At 56.2% G+C, this 15,204-nt stretch overlaps 2 protein-coding genes across 12 annotated transcripts; one reads left to right on the forward strand and one right to left on the reverse strand.

Moving 5' to 3' along the window:
- Positions 1 to 230: 230 nt before the first annotated feature.
- Positions 231 to 5,696, forward strand: DALRD3 (DALR anticodon binding domain containing 3). Of its 10 annotated transcripts, none has more exons than XM_068557166.1 (13): positions 231 to 350; positions 1,063 to 1,135; positions 2,673 to 2,968; positions 3,093 to 3,349; positions 3,736 to 3,815; positions 3,898 to 4,026; positions 4,340 to 4,410; positions 4,504 to 4,565; positions 4,673 to 4,755; positions 4,846 to 5,028; positions 5,087 to 5,218; positions 5,313 to 5,381; positions 5,464 to 5,696. In XM_068557166.1, the coding sequence occupies exons 4-13, from the start codon at positions 3,133 to 3,135 to the stop codon at positions 5,581 to 5,583; spliced, it is 1,146 nt and encodes a 381-aa protein (XP_068413267.1). In that variant the 5' UTR covers positions 231 to 350; positions 1,063 to 1,135; positions 2,673 to 2,968; positions 3,093 to 3,132; the 3' UTR covers positions 5,584 to 5,696. The 10 variants fall into 10 exon arrangements, with proteins under 10 accessions (XP_068413267.1, XP_068413262.1, XP_068413257.1 ...); XM_068557161.1 differs by lacking the exon at positions 231 to 350 and adding an exon at positions 654 to 766 and having other exon boundaries at positions 5,299 to 5,381; XM_068557156.1 differs by lacking the exon at positions 231 to 350 and adding an exon at positions 654 to 766.
- WDR6 (WD repeat domain 6) lies at positions 5,409 to 15,092 on the reverse strand. 2 transcript variants are annotated; one of them, XM_068557154.1, is made up of 7 exons: positions 14,837 to 15,092; positions 7,071 to 9,552; positions 6,882 to 6,965; positions 6,668 to 6,784; positions 6,451 to 6,569; positions 5,759 to 6,354; positions 5,409 to 5,628 (listed from the first exon to the last, which is right to left on the reverse strand). In XM_068557154.1, the coding sequence occupies exons 1-6, from the start codon at positions 14,934 to 14,936 to the stop codon at positions 5,894 to 5,896; spliced, it is 3,363 nt and encodes a 1,120-aa protein (XP_068413255.1). In that variant the 5' UTR covers positions 14,937 to 15,092; the 3' UTR covers positions 5,409 to 5,628; positions 5,759 to 5,893. The 2 variants fall into 2 exon arrangements, with proteins under 2 accessions (XP_068413255.1, XP_068413256.1); XM_068557155.1 differs by lacking the exon at positions 14,837 to 15,092 and adding an exon at positions 14,637 to 14,806.
- Positions 15,093 to 15,204: the final 112 nt, after the last annotated feature.

Consider the following 15,204-nt stretch of genomic DNA (forward strand, 5'->3'; position numbering starts at 1 on the left):
CCTCCCTAACCGTCACAAGCGCGACCGTTGGCGCCGCGGCCGCGAGTCGCACGGGGCGTGGTTGAGCATGGATTGGCCTCTCCAGAGCGCGAGGGGGCGTGGCTGGTTGGTTTCGCCTTAAAATGGCTCCAAATCTGCGGCTAGAGCAAGCGGAAGGGGACGCCTTGGTAGGGTACTTCTAGGTGCTCGGCGGTCGACCGGGCCTAAACCGGACCCGACGTTGAACTAGACAGCGGCTGGAGCATCGCCCTGTCCTCGCTCACTTCGCTTGCGTCCCGAGAATTCCTTGCGCCCCGTCTTGAGCCGAATCAGAAGGCCTACTGGCGTGAGAATCGCTGGCGCCCGCGCAGGTTCTGGCATCTCCGCGCGCCCACCGTGTGTTGGCCTCAGGGGCACGTTGCCGCGTCTGCCACCCTCGGGGCCGGGCTGGCGGGAGGCTTGACACAACCGAGGACGGTCGCAATGGATTTCCGGGAGTCCCGTCGCTGCCGTGCGGGCCCATTGGGCCCCTAGCGCTCCGGGCACTGGCAGCGTCACCGGACAAAGGGTCCCGGGTGCCGGGGTGTCCCCGAGGAGGGTTTACTTCCCCTCCGATCCCACGGGCGCGCTTCCCTCTTGGTTGATCCCGAAGCCCGCCCCGCCACCGTCACTGCAGTGGCCCTGACTGCATGAGACCAACAGGACTAATCCTACCCCGCGGATCTAATCCGGATCGGGACCTGGTCCCGGGGAAGGCCCCCACCACCCATATTGTTTGGGGGCCTAGGTGAGCGGCTCGTTCCCACTAGACTTGGTTTCAGCTCCTGAGTCCGGCGACTGGGAGTGGGGGGTTTTGATCTGGCCCTAGGGCGAGTGATAACCCCCTCAAACCGCCCCCCTCCCCGGCTGGACAGCGGGCAACGGAATCCCAAAAGCAGCTGTTGTCTCCAGAGCATTCCAGCTGCACTTGGATTTCGTTCCCTGCTCTCCTGCCTGAGCAGCGTCCTGACCCAGATGGAATGGGCTAGCCCCTGATCCCCAGACATACTTTATTGGGTCGCTCTGGTTTCCGTCCCCTCTCAGGTGCGCCCTCAGGCTAGAAGTGACAGGCGTAGACGTCGGAGAGCCGAGGCGGTGGCCATCTCTGGAGCCCGAGGTACCATTGGCAAGGGAGGGAGGACCCAGGGCCTCCGGATAGGGTTGCAAATGGCGGTGAGTCCCACAGGGCAGCCCCAGCCCGCAGCTCGCTAAAGATAGCCTTTCACTTCCTGGGGTAAAACCACCCCCAACCGTCTTCATGCACCCAGAGTAGCTGAAGTCCCCAGCTCCGCCTCCGGGCCCCCAACCCTGTTAGCAGCAGTCCCCGGGTCGTGCGCGTGACGCATGGAAAGCGCTTTGGAATGACACGATCACTCCCGTTGAGTGGGCACCCAAGAAGCCATCGGGAATGTCGTGTCCGCCCAGTGCTCTTTCGGCGCTTCCCAGCAGGGCCTTGCAGCCCTAGCCCAGAAAGGGGCCTTGCCAAGCTTTTCCTGCGCCGAGGCTTCTCTCCTTTCTGAGCTCTGGTTATTCTCACTGCTCCAGGGCGGAGATCAGGGGTTTGCCAGTGATCTGCTGCACAGCACTTTACTGCGTTAGGTTCAATCCCCATTAAAGAAAAGAGGAAAGGGTTATCTAAGTTACAGTAAAGTGAAGACATTCAGGAGCCCTGGTGGGACAGAGGAAAGAGCATTCTCACTGGTAGAGGAGTGGGGTGCTCAGTGAACTGTTCTTAAGCTGGGTCTTCTCATGGTCACATTGTTTATTTGACCCACAATGGCTGGTTGCCTAAACCAGGAAGTGGGAGGATCCTTGTTAAAGTACACCAGGTTCAAGGAGAAGCATTAAGAGCTTCTGGAAACCATCATGATGGTTCTAATTACTCAAGATTCAAGAGGAGAAAACCAGCAATTCTATCAGTGGGCATTTATTAGGAATAAAGACAACCCATATGTCAAAGGAGGGAATGCTTGCAAATAACCCGAAACTGGAGAACACAAATTCTCTTAAAAATGTGACTTTTTTCAGTAGGTCATGAAAGTGGCTTTAATGTTAGCCGCCCTATTTCAGTGAGACTCCACTTGGGACTTTTGCCGTTTTGATCATGTGTAAATGGAGGAAATGAAACGTTATCACAAATACATAAATGTAAGACTTAGGTTTTTTCCCTGCTTGCTACTACGGGCGACGGCGAGAGAATCCTAGGCCCGTAGCGTACCCAGAGATTTCGGACCCGTAGCCGAGCCAAGCTGGTGGGCCACGCGGAGGTAGCACTGGAGTCGTAGGTCGAGCGCACCTGTCCACTCACGGGCCGCAGCCAGATCCCTGCCCCAACCAATTGGCCCTCCTGGAAGTTCGACCTCGAAATTTTGCTTCCGGTTCGTTGCTTCCGGTTCTGCCTACTCCTTCCGGTCGCCATGCGCCTTGGGGTAGAGGAGACGCTGGGAGCTCTCAACGCGGCCCTGGGGCCGGGCGGCCCAGTGTGGTTCAAGGAGACACGCGCCCGCCACCTGCGTGTCCGAGACTTCTTGGCACCGCGGCGCGCGCTGCAGGCGCGCTTCGGGGACGACCAGGTGGGCGCGAGCAGGGCGGGGACGTGCGGCCCGAGGTAGCTGGGAGCGCCGCGACCCGCTCACCAGCTTGTCTTTCCGCAGGTGCCCGAGCGCGTGGTTCACGCCATCGTCGGCCTGCAGGGTCCTGGCGTGGCCCCGGTACTGAGCTGCGCGCCAACCCCCGCGGGGCTGGCTCTCCAGCTGCGGCGGTCCGCCGTCTTCGAGCGCGTCCTCGGCGCCGTGGCCGCCTATGCCGCGCCCACCGTCCCCGCCGCCCCGGGCCCGCGCGTCGTCCTGCACTGCCCGGCGCTGTGCGGCAGCCCCTGCGCCCTCCGCCTGAGCCAGCTGCGTGCCGTGCTCGTGGCCGACCACCTGGCGCGAGCTTTGCACGCTCACAGGTGAGCTGGGGCGCGGGCCCACAAAGGAGAAAGCGCGCGATGGGGGCCCGAGAGCCGCTGCGGGTGGAAAGTGGGGGATAGCTGAGCCCGGTGCTCGGGCTGAGGCGGCCGCCTCGCTTCGCAGGGTGAGTGTGCGCCTAGTGCCCGCCGTGCGGGACCCGCACATGCCGACCTTCCTGCAGCAGCTGCGGGTGGACTGGCCCGCGGCCTCAGAGAGAGCCGCGACCGAAGCCCTGAGGAGCCGCGCGCTTGCAGAGCTCACCCCTGCTCGTAACGCGGAAGCCCTGCCCCCTGGCGCCCTGGGCCGAGTGTGCCTGAAGGAGCTGGTGGACGAACGGGGACGCACAACTGGCTATGACCCCAACCTGGACAGCTGTCTGGGTAGGACCCGGAGCCTAGCAGGGCCAGAAAGTAGTCGGGGGGCTTCTCTGGTGGCGCAGTGGTTGAGAATCTGCCTGCTAATGCAGGGGACACGGGTTCGAGCCCTGGTCTGGGAAGATCCCACATGCCGCGGAGCAACTAGGCCCGTGAGCCACAACTACTGAGCCTGCGCGTTTGGAGCCTGTGCTCCGCAACGAGAGGCCCGTGCATCGCGATGAAGAGTGGCCCCCGCTTGCCACAACTAGAGAAAGCCCTCACACAGAAACGAAGACCCAACACAGCCAAAAATAAGTTATTAAATCCATGTTTTAAAAAAAAAAAAGATAAAGAAAGTAGTCGGGCCCTGCAATCCCCGCCAGCCTCAGCCCTGTGTGTTCTCTTCGCAGTGACGGAGGATCTGCTCGCTGTGTTGGCGGAGCTGCAACAGGCTGTGCAGGATTGGGCTGAGGACAGCTCCCTAGGCCTGGTTAGTGACTGACACCCCACCCTGCAGGCCTCTGGCAAACCAGGTGTCTCGTGTCCCCAGCAGCGACTGTCCTACCCTATAGGCCGCGGCCCCAGATGCTGGCGCAGATAGCTGCATGGTTGTACACGTGGTGAGCTGTGAGGAGGAGTTCCAGCAACAGAAGTTGGACCTGCTTTGGTGGAAGTTGGATGACCAGGCTCCTCTCAGACAGGTAGGTTAGTGATGGTGGCTCCCTACACCAACCTCAGAGGGCCCTTGAAACCCACTTGTTAGTTGATGGGTCCAGAAGGTGATACTTGACCTTGGGGAGATGTTAGGGTTGGTAAATGGGCACGTGCAGCAGGTGCTGGGAGAGGTCTCAAAAGGCATCATAGCCCAGAGAATATTGAAGAATAGGTTGAGGAGGCTACCCTGAGGGGATGGAGGTCCTAAGGTAAAAAGCTGGGCGGGGGGAGTCCAGGAACCAAATTTAGGTTCCTGGAGGGTATCGCCAGCTGGCTGAGCCCCTGCTATCTTCCTGACAGAAGCACCTGGTCTGTGGCCCAGTGAAAGTAGCTGGTGCACCTGGCACCCTGACTGCCCCCGAGTACTACGAGTGAGTGAGGCTGGAAGGAAGGCCACCAAGCCAGGGTAGTTGCGGTGGGGGACTCTGCCCACTGGTCCTCCTCTCACTCTTTTCAAAATGCAGGCTCCGGCATGCCCAGGTGTGCAAGGCCTCAGCACTGAAGCACGGTAGGGACCTGGCACAAGGTGCGCCTGGGAGACCCTGGCTGTGCTTTGGGTAGGGGAAGGTCATTTGCACCCCTGCCCTCCTTGTTCCCTGCCTGTAGAGACATAACTGATCCGTACTCCTTCAGACCCAGCCTGGATGGAAATCTTCAGGGTTCTCTCTGTGGCAACCATTAAGTTTGAGATGCTCAGCACAGCCCCACAAAGTCAGGTGAGCCTGGGCGCCCTGCTGGGCCAGGGCTGGGGGGAACAGAGTGTGCAGCGGCTGTCCTCCCTCTGCAGCTGTGCCCTCATTCCTCAGCTTCTCTTGGCCCTGGCCGACAGCAGCATTTCCACAAAGGGCACCAAAAGTGGCACCTTTGTCATGTATAATTGTGCACGTCTTGCCACACTCTTTGAGAGTTACAAGTGCAGCATGGAACAAGGTCTGTACCCCACTTTCCCACCTGTGAGCAGTCTGGATTTTTCCCTGCTACATGATGAGGTGAGTGCCCCTCTTGGGTAGCTGTCACGTGTGGGAAGCACAGGCCTTTCCCTCCCAGCACCCTTCTCCCCCACAGGGTGAGTGGTTGCTGCTCTTCAACAGCGTCCTCCCCTTCCCAGACCTGCTGGGCCACACAGCAGCCCTGCCCTGCACAGCCCCAGGGCTCCACATCACTGCACGCACAGAGATGGTAAGGCAGAGGAGACTGGGATGGACTGCACACACTGTTCTTTATTCTGGGGCACAAAGAGAGACAAGCCAGTGACTCAGCCTCTTGTCTCTAGGTGTGCAAGTTCCTGGTACAGCTCAGCATGGATTTCAGCTCATACTATAACCGGGTACACATCCTAGGGGTAAGTGCACAGCAAAAGGGCATATGTGGGGGGTGCAGGGGAAGCAAAGGATGAAACCAGCAGGCCCCTTTCTCTCCTCCAGGAGCCTCGACCACACTTGTTTGGTCAAATGTTTGCCCGTCTGCAGCTTCTGCGGGCTGTGCGTGAAGTGCTCCACACCGGGCTGGCCATGCTGGGTCTCCCTCCACTGAGTCACATCTAAGGCCACAGAGGCCCCAATATCTGGGTATGTCTGCAAAGTCATCAACTGAAAGGGGAAAAACCCACAGATTTTGTTAGAGACCCAGAACCAAAATAAATTGCTTCTGTGACAAAGTTTTGTCCCATTGTGGGGAGTGGGGCATATTCTTGGTCTGCCCAGGTGGCTTTCAACTCACCTCCAGCTCCTGCTCTTGAGTCAGGAACCCGCGGCTGCCTCTTCCTCCCCTCAAGGCACACTGGGCATGGGCACAGACAGTCACTCTGTCTGTGAGCAGGCCCCATGCCCAGCATGCCGGCCACCGCGGGACATCTCAGTCATACCAGTTGTAAACCTCAAGGCCCTGGCCCCCAAGAGCACAGCGGTGGCCAAACTCAGGGCTCACAGGCCAGCAGTCCATGTCGGCCACATCTGCTACGTGGTACACTGTACTGTTCATAAAGGTGGGCTCACCATGCCCCAGACGCCAGAAGGTAAGCCGTTGGTCGATGGAGGCTGAGACCATGAGGCTTGGGCTTAAGATCTTGAGGCCTGTCACATGGGCAGCATGTGCACAGGGGAGAGAGTATTCTTCCAGCACTTGCAGCTGGGGCACCAGCTCAGCGCCCCCCACAGCCTCTTCCAGCTCTGGCACCTCCACAGTAAGCACAAAGACATGGAGGGAGCCATCCTCACTGCCACTGGCCACAAGATGGCCCTCACGTGTGGGCAAGGTGTGCAGGCTGTTGACACCACAGCTGTGAGCCTGGAGGGTCAGGCAGGGGCTGCCCAACCCTGGAGGAAGAAGATGGTTGTCACGACCCAGCTCAACACTTGGCTAGGTGCACTGGGAGGTGGGGGGACAGCCATAGTGGCACTCTAGCTACTCACGGTAGGGAAGCCCAGGGTCCGCTGGAGGCTCCAGGGCAGGGGAGCCATGGTCCAGCACAGTGGTGAGATCCCAGAAGGCCAGGCTGCCATCCGTGGCTGCACTGCACAGGAACAGCCTCCTGGTAGCCAGGAAAAGGCAGCTGGGTCAGTGAGGGGGATGGAAAGCAATAGAAGCCCCCACCAAACCCATGCAGGACCACCATGCAGCCCCTCTCACCGCCGCTGATTTGTTGCATCGTGTGTGAAGGAGTGGACCTTGAGGACACAGCGCTTGTGGTGGAAGGTTTCAGCCAGGAGCTGTAGCTGCTGCCCAGAGTCCTGCAAGAGAAAGAGCCTGGGGGGTGCAGAGAATGGCCCAGCTCAGAACCCATTCTAAACATCCTTACATTCTTTTCTTTTGTCTCCAGGCCCCCTGGGTCCTATATGCTCACCTCACTGCCCCATCGCTACAGGCTGCAGCCACAAGGGGGCCAAGGCCAGGCCGGTCGAGCTCACACACAGCTAGGGACATGTACCTGCAAGGACAGTACACAGCCATCAGGCAGAGCCTGGGAGCAGCGGCACAGGGCTTGCCCTGCATGCCCCCCCACCCCGTGCTCCTGTCTGACGGTGCACCTCACCTGGTCTCTGGGTCCACCTTGATCATCCGGTGCCGATTGCGCTGCCGGTCCCAGTACTCATCCAGCCGGTGAGACGAAAGGTGCATGACGTGGCAGGCAAGGCAGCTTGGGGTGCTGGGGTCTGGGGTGACCATGATTGTGAAGCAGTGCATCTCAGCCCTGCCCCCCGCAGACACCACATGGGCAGTCAGGCCTGGCCGAGGATCCTGAGGGCCACCTGGGGTGCCAGTGCCCCACACAGCCACTGCACGCACCGAGGAGATGTGGTTACAGACAGCTGTAAGCGCATGGGCTGAGCCTGTGGCTGTGGGGAGTGCCAGGATACAGACGGTGGTGTCCTCGCTGCACGTTATCACAATGTCGATCAGGCCAGGGCCCTCACTGGTGGGCTCCAGGTGGTCAGGCTGCATGAAGCTGGGCACCCCAAATTCAGGCCCCAGGGTGATGGTGCCCACACGCTTTACACAAGTGATCTCACGGCCATGCAGGCTCTCCCGGAGAATCACATGTGGCCGCGTGCAGCCACCAAGAGCCCGGTACAGCATGACATCCCCATCCTTGAGGTAGGCAAAGGCCATAGCTGCCTCAGTATCAGAGAAGGCCCAAGAGCGATGCCCTCCACCACAGTTGATAATGTGCAGCTTCTCATGCGACCGGGGGCTCCACACCACAAACTCGTTGGCGTGGAAACCCAGGATGACCATGCTCCCATCAGCCACCATTCGGAGCCCAGCCACCCAGTTCATACCTCGACAGGATTTTTGCCTTAGGACTGGCTGGAGTTGGCCACCTCGCACCAAGAGCTGGTAGTAGGCGCCATCACGCCCTGTAGTGTACACGTAGCCACCATGGCAGGTGACCGAGGTCACACCCTGTTTCCCATGCAGAGAAGGGAGGGTGGACACAGGGCCCCACTCAGCCAAGGCGTTCTCACTCCCACCACTGCCACTACCCGTTCCAAGTGCTCCAGTACCAGCCCCAACTTTGCCTCCGACCCCAAGATCCTTGAGCAGATCTGGTCGGGAGGGGAACAGCAACACGGAGCCCCGGCGGTCCCCGCACACCAGGAAGTCACCCGGGGGTAGGAAGGCACTGCATGTGTGCCACCTCTGCTTGCTTGGAGGTAGGAGGTACCGGCAACGTTCCTTGACGAAGATGGCCTTGCCAGAGGGCGCAGCAGAGATCTCTAGGCAAGCCACCACACCACCAGGGCCCGATGCTAGCAACAGAAGCTCCTCGTAGCCACGCAAGGCCCAGCTCAGGCTGTGCACCTTCCCATGGAACAGGGTCAGATCCACAGCTGCAGTTGGAGTGTTGATGGGGACAACCTTGACATGACCTTCCCCATTGGCCATGGCACACAGTCCGAAGCCCTCAGGACCAGGGGCTGCCTCCAGGAGGCAGTAGGACTGGAAGCACTTGTCCTCCAGCAGCTGCTCCCAGCACTTGACCTCGAGGTCATAAAGGTACAGGGCCCCTGTATCAGTCACTGCCAGTACTCGCCATGAGCCAGCCAGCGTCACAGCCTTGAGGGCACCTGGCCTGCTACGGGACTTGAAGCAGAGGGCGGAGACCCCCGAACCCGGGTACCCACGCCCCAACAGGTGCCATAGCCGGATGCCTGAGTCATCGCCCCCAGTGATCACCCAGGCCTGTCTCTCATGAGCAGCTATGGCCCGGATCCCACGGCCCTGGTGGCCCCGAAAGGCCTGGAGGATTTCGCCTTCGTGGCTCCATACCAAGCAGACGCAGTCTTCTCCTGCACTGATAAGGTAATTTTCTAGGAGCTTAACCTGCCATACACGGGCACTGTGCCCGAAGCAGTGCCCAATATTCTGCACCCGACCCCCAGGCACCCGCAGGTCACCCACCTTCCAGATGCGAACACTTCGGTCTTCTGAAGCTGTGGCCAACAAGCCCTTGCTTTCCAGGTACGACATGCTGAAGATGACACCCACGTGCCCACTAACCCGTCGGTCGGGGGCTACTGGCTTATTGTCTATTAAAGCAGCTGCTGGGTACCAGACCAGGAGCTGGTTGGAAACGGCACCCGCCACTATGGTCAGCTCCTTCCAGGTATCTCCAATCAGACAGGCTGAGGAGAGGGTGCACCTGTCCGTGCAGGGCACGTCCTGCAGGATGCACCCTACCACAGGGTCATACAGCACCACTGAGTTGTGGCCCAGGGCCAAGGCCATGTTCCCCTCAAGCCAACGGGCATCCCAGATCCAGTCAGACATGTTCCACAGGCCAGAGCGCCAGAGCTCCCGGAAGCGGCCCTGTCCCCAGCCAATTTTCACAATTCGGAGTCCCTTGCTCCCAAACACCGCCACCATGGCCTCCGAGTCAAGGTCTCCGTTGGGTTCTGGTCGCACTCGGAACCCATGGATAAGATAGTGGCCAAGCAGGTTCTGCACTCGTTTCATCATCCGCAGATGTCCACCAAAATCCAAGGTGTACACCAGGACATCTGGCCCCTCACCTGGACAGAGGCAAAGAGCCACATCAGAACCCCTCACCTAACTCTGATGAGCCATGAAGAAGAGACAGGGAGCAGGGAAAATTCTCAGTAAGTAGCTTATGAATATATTAGGTCACTCAGTCCTGCAGGCTTGAACCTTGGAAAATCCTTGGTCTCACCTTCAGCTGTACCTTCAGTGCTGACTTTCTGATCCCCTCATCAGTCACCCATCACATTCAATTCAACCATGAATTCCTCAAACTCAGTCTCCTCCTCACCCCACCTAACTTCTCATGCTTCAGACAGGAACCCTCTCAGCTTTAGTCCCCAAATCCTTGGCCTCATTTACCGCTACATGCATTCTTCCCACTCCCACCTCCCCCATGGGAGAGGCAGACCCAGTAAGTCAATCTTTCCACCTTGGGTCCACAGCAGAACCCCTCCGGATTTCCAGGAGCTTCTTCTCTGTATCTCAGAAGATGTGAGTATGTTCAATATCAATGGGGAAAGGCAGCCCACACTTTGGCAGCAGATGCTGCTGTGACCCTCAGCTGCCCCCTGGCTGCCCTGCAGGCACGTCCTACTCTACTAGCTCATCCTCAAGTTTGCTCCATGTCCTCACCCCAATGACCATACCATCTTTTGCCCAACCCCAGCCCCAAACTGGGAAGCCCATTCCTTTTAACTTCCCACATCTTGTCTCCAAGTTCTGCAGATTTCATTTTCTAAAGAATTTGTAAATCCAATCCCCCACAGTGACTTTGATCCAGGACATCACCTCTTAACCTGAGATGACAACAGCAATCCCTCATGCTATTCCCAGCATGTGATCTCAATCTTTTGACATTCAATAAACACTTATTTGGGAATTCCCTGGCGGTCCAGTGGTTAGGACTCGGCTTTCACTGCTGGGGCTCGGGTTCGAACCCTGGCTGGGGAACTAAGATCCCGAAAGCCCTGTAGTGCGGTCAAAAAACAAAAAAAAACAAAAACAAAAAACTGCAGAACATCGATTATAAACCAGACAATGAACTATATGCTGGAGTAATGAATAAGACCCTGCTCCTGTGGATTAGGAAGACATTAAACAATATCACGCAACAGATGGCCAAAAAATACATGAAAAGATGCTTAACGTCACTAATTATCAGAGAAATGCAAATCAAAACTACAATGAGGTATCACCTCACGCCGGTCAGAATGGCCATCATCAAAAAGTCTACAACAGGGAATTCCCTGTTGGTCCAGTGGTTATGACTCCACGCTCTCACTGCCGAGGGCCCGGGTTTGATCCCTGGTGGGGGAACTAAGATCCCACAAGCTGCGAGGCACAGCCAGAAAAAAAAAAAAAGACACAAATGAACGTATTTACAAAACAGAAACAGACTCACAGATTTCAAAAACAAACTTATGGTTACCAAAGGGGAAACGTGGCAGGGAGGGATAAATTAGGAGTTTGGGATTAACATACACACATTACTATATAAAAAACAGATAACCAACAAGGACCTACTGTATAGCACAGGGAACTCTACTCAATATTCTGTAATCACCTATATCGGTAAAGAATCTGAGAAAGAATGAATATATGTATACATATAACCTAATCACTTTGCTGTACACCTGAAACTAACACAACATTGTAAATCAATTATACTCCAATAAAATTTAAAAAAACAAAACAAGACAAAACTACGGTTACAGGGTGGGGGAAAGAGTGGGGGGAGGGATAGATTGGGAATCTGGGATTGACAATGTACACACACATATTTAAAATAGATAACCAGGGGCTTCCCTGGTGGCGCAGTGGTTAAGAGTCTGCCTGCCAATGCAGGGGACACGGGTTTGAGCCCTGGTCCAGGAAGATCCCACGTGCCACGGAGCAACTAATCCTGTGCGCAACAACTACTGAGCCTGCGCTCTAGAGCCCGCGAGCCACAACTACTGAGCCCATGTGCTACAACTACTGAAGCCCGCACACCTAGAGCCCTTGCTACGCAACAAGAGAAACCACCGCAATGAGAAGCCCTCGCACCACAACAAAGAGTAGCCCCCACTCACCGCAACTAGAGAAAGCCCGCGCGCAGCAACAAAGACCCAACACAGCCAATAAATAAATAAATAAAATACTTTAAATAAATAAATAAAATAGATAACCAGGGGACTTCCCTGGTGGCGCAGTGGATAAGATTGCACACTCCCAAAGCAGGGGACCCGGGTTTGATCCCTGGTCAGGGAACTGGATCCCACATGCATGCCGCAACTAAGAGTTCACATGCCACAACTAAGGAGCTGGCAAGCCACAACTAAGGAGTCCTGGAGCTGCAACTAAGACCCAACGCAACCAAATAAATAAATATTTTTAAAAAACCAAACAAAAATAAAACAGATAACCAAAAAATATATAAATAAATATTCTAAAAAGTAATACAATAACCAACAAGGACCTACTGTATAGCACAGGTAACTCTGCTCAGTACTCTGTAATAACCTAAATGGGAAAAGAATTTGAAAAAGAATACATACATGTATATGTATAACTGAATCACTCTGCTGTACACCTGAAACTAACACAACATTGTTAATCAACTATACTCTAACATAAAATAAAAATTAAAAGATAAGTAGGGGGCCTTCCCTGGTGGCGCAGGGGTTGAGAGTCTGCCTGCCAGTGCAGGGGACACGGGTTCGAGCCCTGGTCTGGGAAGATCCCACATGCCGCGGAGCAACTAGGCCCGTGAGCCACAGTTACTGAGCCTGCGCGTCTGGAGCCTGTGCTCCGCAACTAGAGGCCGCGATAGTGAGAGGCCCGCGCACCGCGATGAAGAGTGGCCCCCGCTCGCCGCAACTAGAGAAAGCCCTCGCACAGAAACGAAGACCCAACACAGCTAAAAATAAATAAATTAATTTAAAAAAAAAAAAAAAAAAAAAGATAAGTAGGGACTTCCCTGGTGGTCCAGTGGCTAAGACTCCACGCTCCCAATCCGGGGTCCCGGGTTCCATCCCTGGTCAGGGAACTAGGTCCCACATGCAGCAACTAAGAGTTTGCATTCTGCAACTAAGAGTTCTCATGCCGCAACTAAAAGATCCTGCATGCCGCAACTGAAGATCCCACATGCAGCAATGAAGACCCGGAACAGCCAAATAAATAAATATTAAAAACAAACAAACAATATCACACAAGTAAACTACATAGTTATAATTTTGGTAAGTTCCAAGAAAGAACTATATAGGTTGATATAAAAATATAAAATGAGGGGGGGAAAAAAAAGGATATAAAATGGGAAAGTCTACTCCAGTGGTTCTCACCAGAGGGGAAATTTCCCCCCCAGAAACATTTGGTAATGTCTGAAGACATTTTTGGTTGCTACAACCGGGAGTTGTGTGTGCTACTTGCATCTAGGAGTGGAGGCTAAATGATGCTGCTATACATCCTACAATTTAGACAGCCCCTCACACAAAGAATGATCTGTTCCAATATATCAATAGTGCTGAGACTAAGAAACCCTGGTCTGATCTAACCAGACTGGGTGAGTGTCTGGGGAGGCCAACTGGAGGACAAAACATTTAGGCTGAGGAATCAGGGATCAGCAGCAGTAAGCCAAAGGAAGAGCAGGCAGGAGTGAGAGGGGGTGAACCTTTCCTAGCAGAGGAAACAGCAAATCTGATGGCCCTGAGGTGAGCAAGAGCTTTGGGTAGTGTGGCTAAAACAGGAAACAAAGGGCTCAAGGATGGGCTAGAGAGAACATTACTGAGAGGGTCAGGGAGGCATAGGTGCATGGCCTCAAATTTGATGGCAATAAAGGTAGAAAAAATAGACAGATGCCACATGTATGAAGTGAAAATCAACCAGACTGGCCTAGGGAACAAGGTAGATTCTTGGGCTTGGGCACCTGACTGGCTGGTGTTCCCTCTGCTGAGCAGGAGTATTTCAATTTGTAGGCACCTGTGCACTTGACAACAAGGGCTGGGAATTCAGATTGTAGATACACATTTAGATCATCAGTACACAAGGGTGGGATCTGAGAACTGTCAATATAAAAGTCACTTTGGAAGTCACAGGAATAGGTGAATTCACTTTAAAAGCTTTCTGATCTGAACTTCCCAAGCCATTCCCACGCTTAATACCTTTCAATGGGGCTTCGCCACTGGGACCTTATGCCCTTAAGGATAAAGTCAAATCTAGGCCTTAAATGGTCTGGCCTCTGCTCATTTCTCCAGCCTCTTCTGCTAGACCACCCTCCCCTCCTACTGAAGCCTCATAAGAATTCCCTCTTTCACACAAAGTGACAAACTCAGTCTTAAGGCCTTTGGCTTGCTCACCCTCTGCCAGGAACCTTCTCTTCTAGTTTACTTTTGCGGTTCTTCAGTTTTCTGCTTAGCTATCCTCTCCTCCAGGAGCCTTAGGAGTTTAGCTCAGTGTAGTAACCTTGGGCTCCCAGAGCCCCCACACCACACCAAAATTGGGCCATCCCTCGCCCCATCCCCCACCCCCATACATCCATCCCCGTTAGGATTGCTAGCAGCTCACTCAAGGCTTGACAGCCAGTGCTCTGCCTTGGGACCCTTATCAAACTCCGCAGCACCATCATCGGTCACTAGTGGCTTCCAGTCGAGCCTCACCGCTCCCCAGGTCTCTGCCGCCTCAGATCCCTGGCCTCTGCTACCCGAGCCGACCTTCCTCGGAGGGGCATCGACATCGGACTTCCTGGAACCCAACCATCTCAGGAGTGACCTCGCCCTCCGCCTCCCCGAGCACTGGCCTACTCAGAAAGGTCTCGTCCTTGGCTTCCCGCGACCCCATCCTGGCCAAAGGCTCTTCATCCCCACCTTCTAGGTAAGAGCCTCACCCGCCGCACCCTCACACCGGAGAGGCCACACCCCCTTCTGGGCCTTGCCCACGCCCGAAAGGCCACGCCCCGGGCTCTGGACCCGCCCACGGGGGGGACCCATCGCCAACCTACTCGCCGAGCCCCCTCAGGAGAGGCCAAGGCCCCGCCCAACTCATCCAAGCGGCCACAGGCGTCTCTCATTCCCTTCCCCCGCCCCCGCCGACCGCGTTTCCCTGCTCCTTTTTGCCATCCCACCCGCCCTCTCCGCGTCACCTGCAGTTTATGAAAGGCCTCGGGAGCCACCTCAGTTCTTTGTTTCCTGGGCTCCTCGGGCCGCGCTTCAGCCCCGCCATCTCCGGGCTCCCGCCCGCCGCCCGTCCTCCTCCTCGCGGCATCCCTTTGTTCTTAAGGCCGCTCCCCAGGCGAGCGTTCAGTTTCTTCTCCGCTAGCGCGCGCCTCAAACCAAAACTCACCCGCCAAAAGCCGCTCCCCCACGCACTCCAGACCCGTGACCGGGAGGAGAATGAGCTCCGAGGTTGCCCTCGGCCAAACGTAGTCCTCATGAGCGTCCATGTCAGTCCCAGAACCGCTGCAGCTGCCACAGTCATGAAGGGAGCCGAGTTCTCGCGAGACGAGCCTTCCCGCGCCTCGCTGCAGGTCTACAGCGCCCGTAGCAACAGGTAGCAGAAGCAGGAGCGCCTGCCGCCGAGACCCAATGACGACCGCCCTCCGCCCCACGCCGTCAGGCTGGGATTGGCGGGGCCGAATCCCCCTCCCCCTCACGTGACGTCGCAGCATACCCCCGGCCGCGGCGCCCCGCCCCGCCCCGCCCCGCCCATTA

This window comes from Eschrichtius robustus, chromosome 12 (assembly GCF_028021215.1).
Source record: "Eschrichtius robustus isolate mEscRob2 chromosome 12, mEscRob2.pri, whole genome shotgun sequence".
In the NCBI taxonomy this organism is placed as follows: Eukaryota; Metazoa; Chordata; class Mammalia; order Artiodactyla; family Eschrichtiidae; genus Eschrichtius; species Eschrichtius robustus.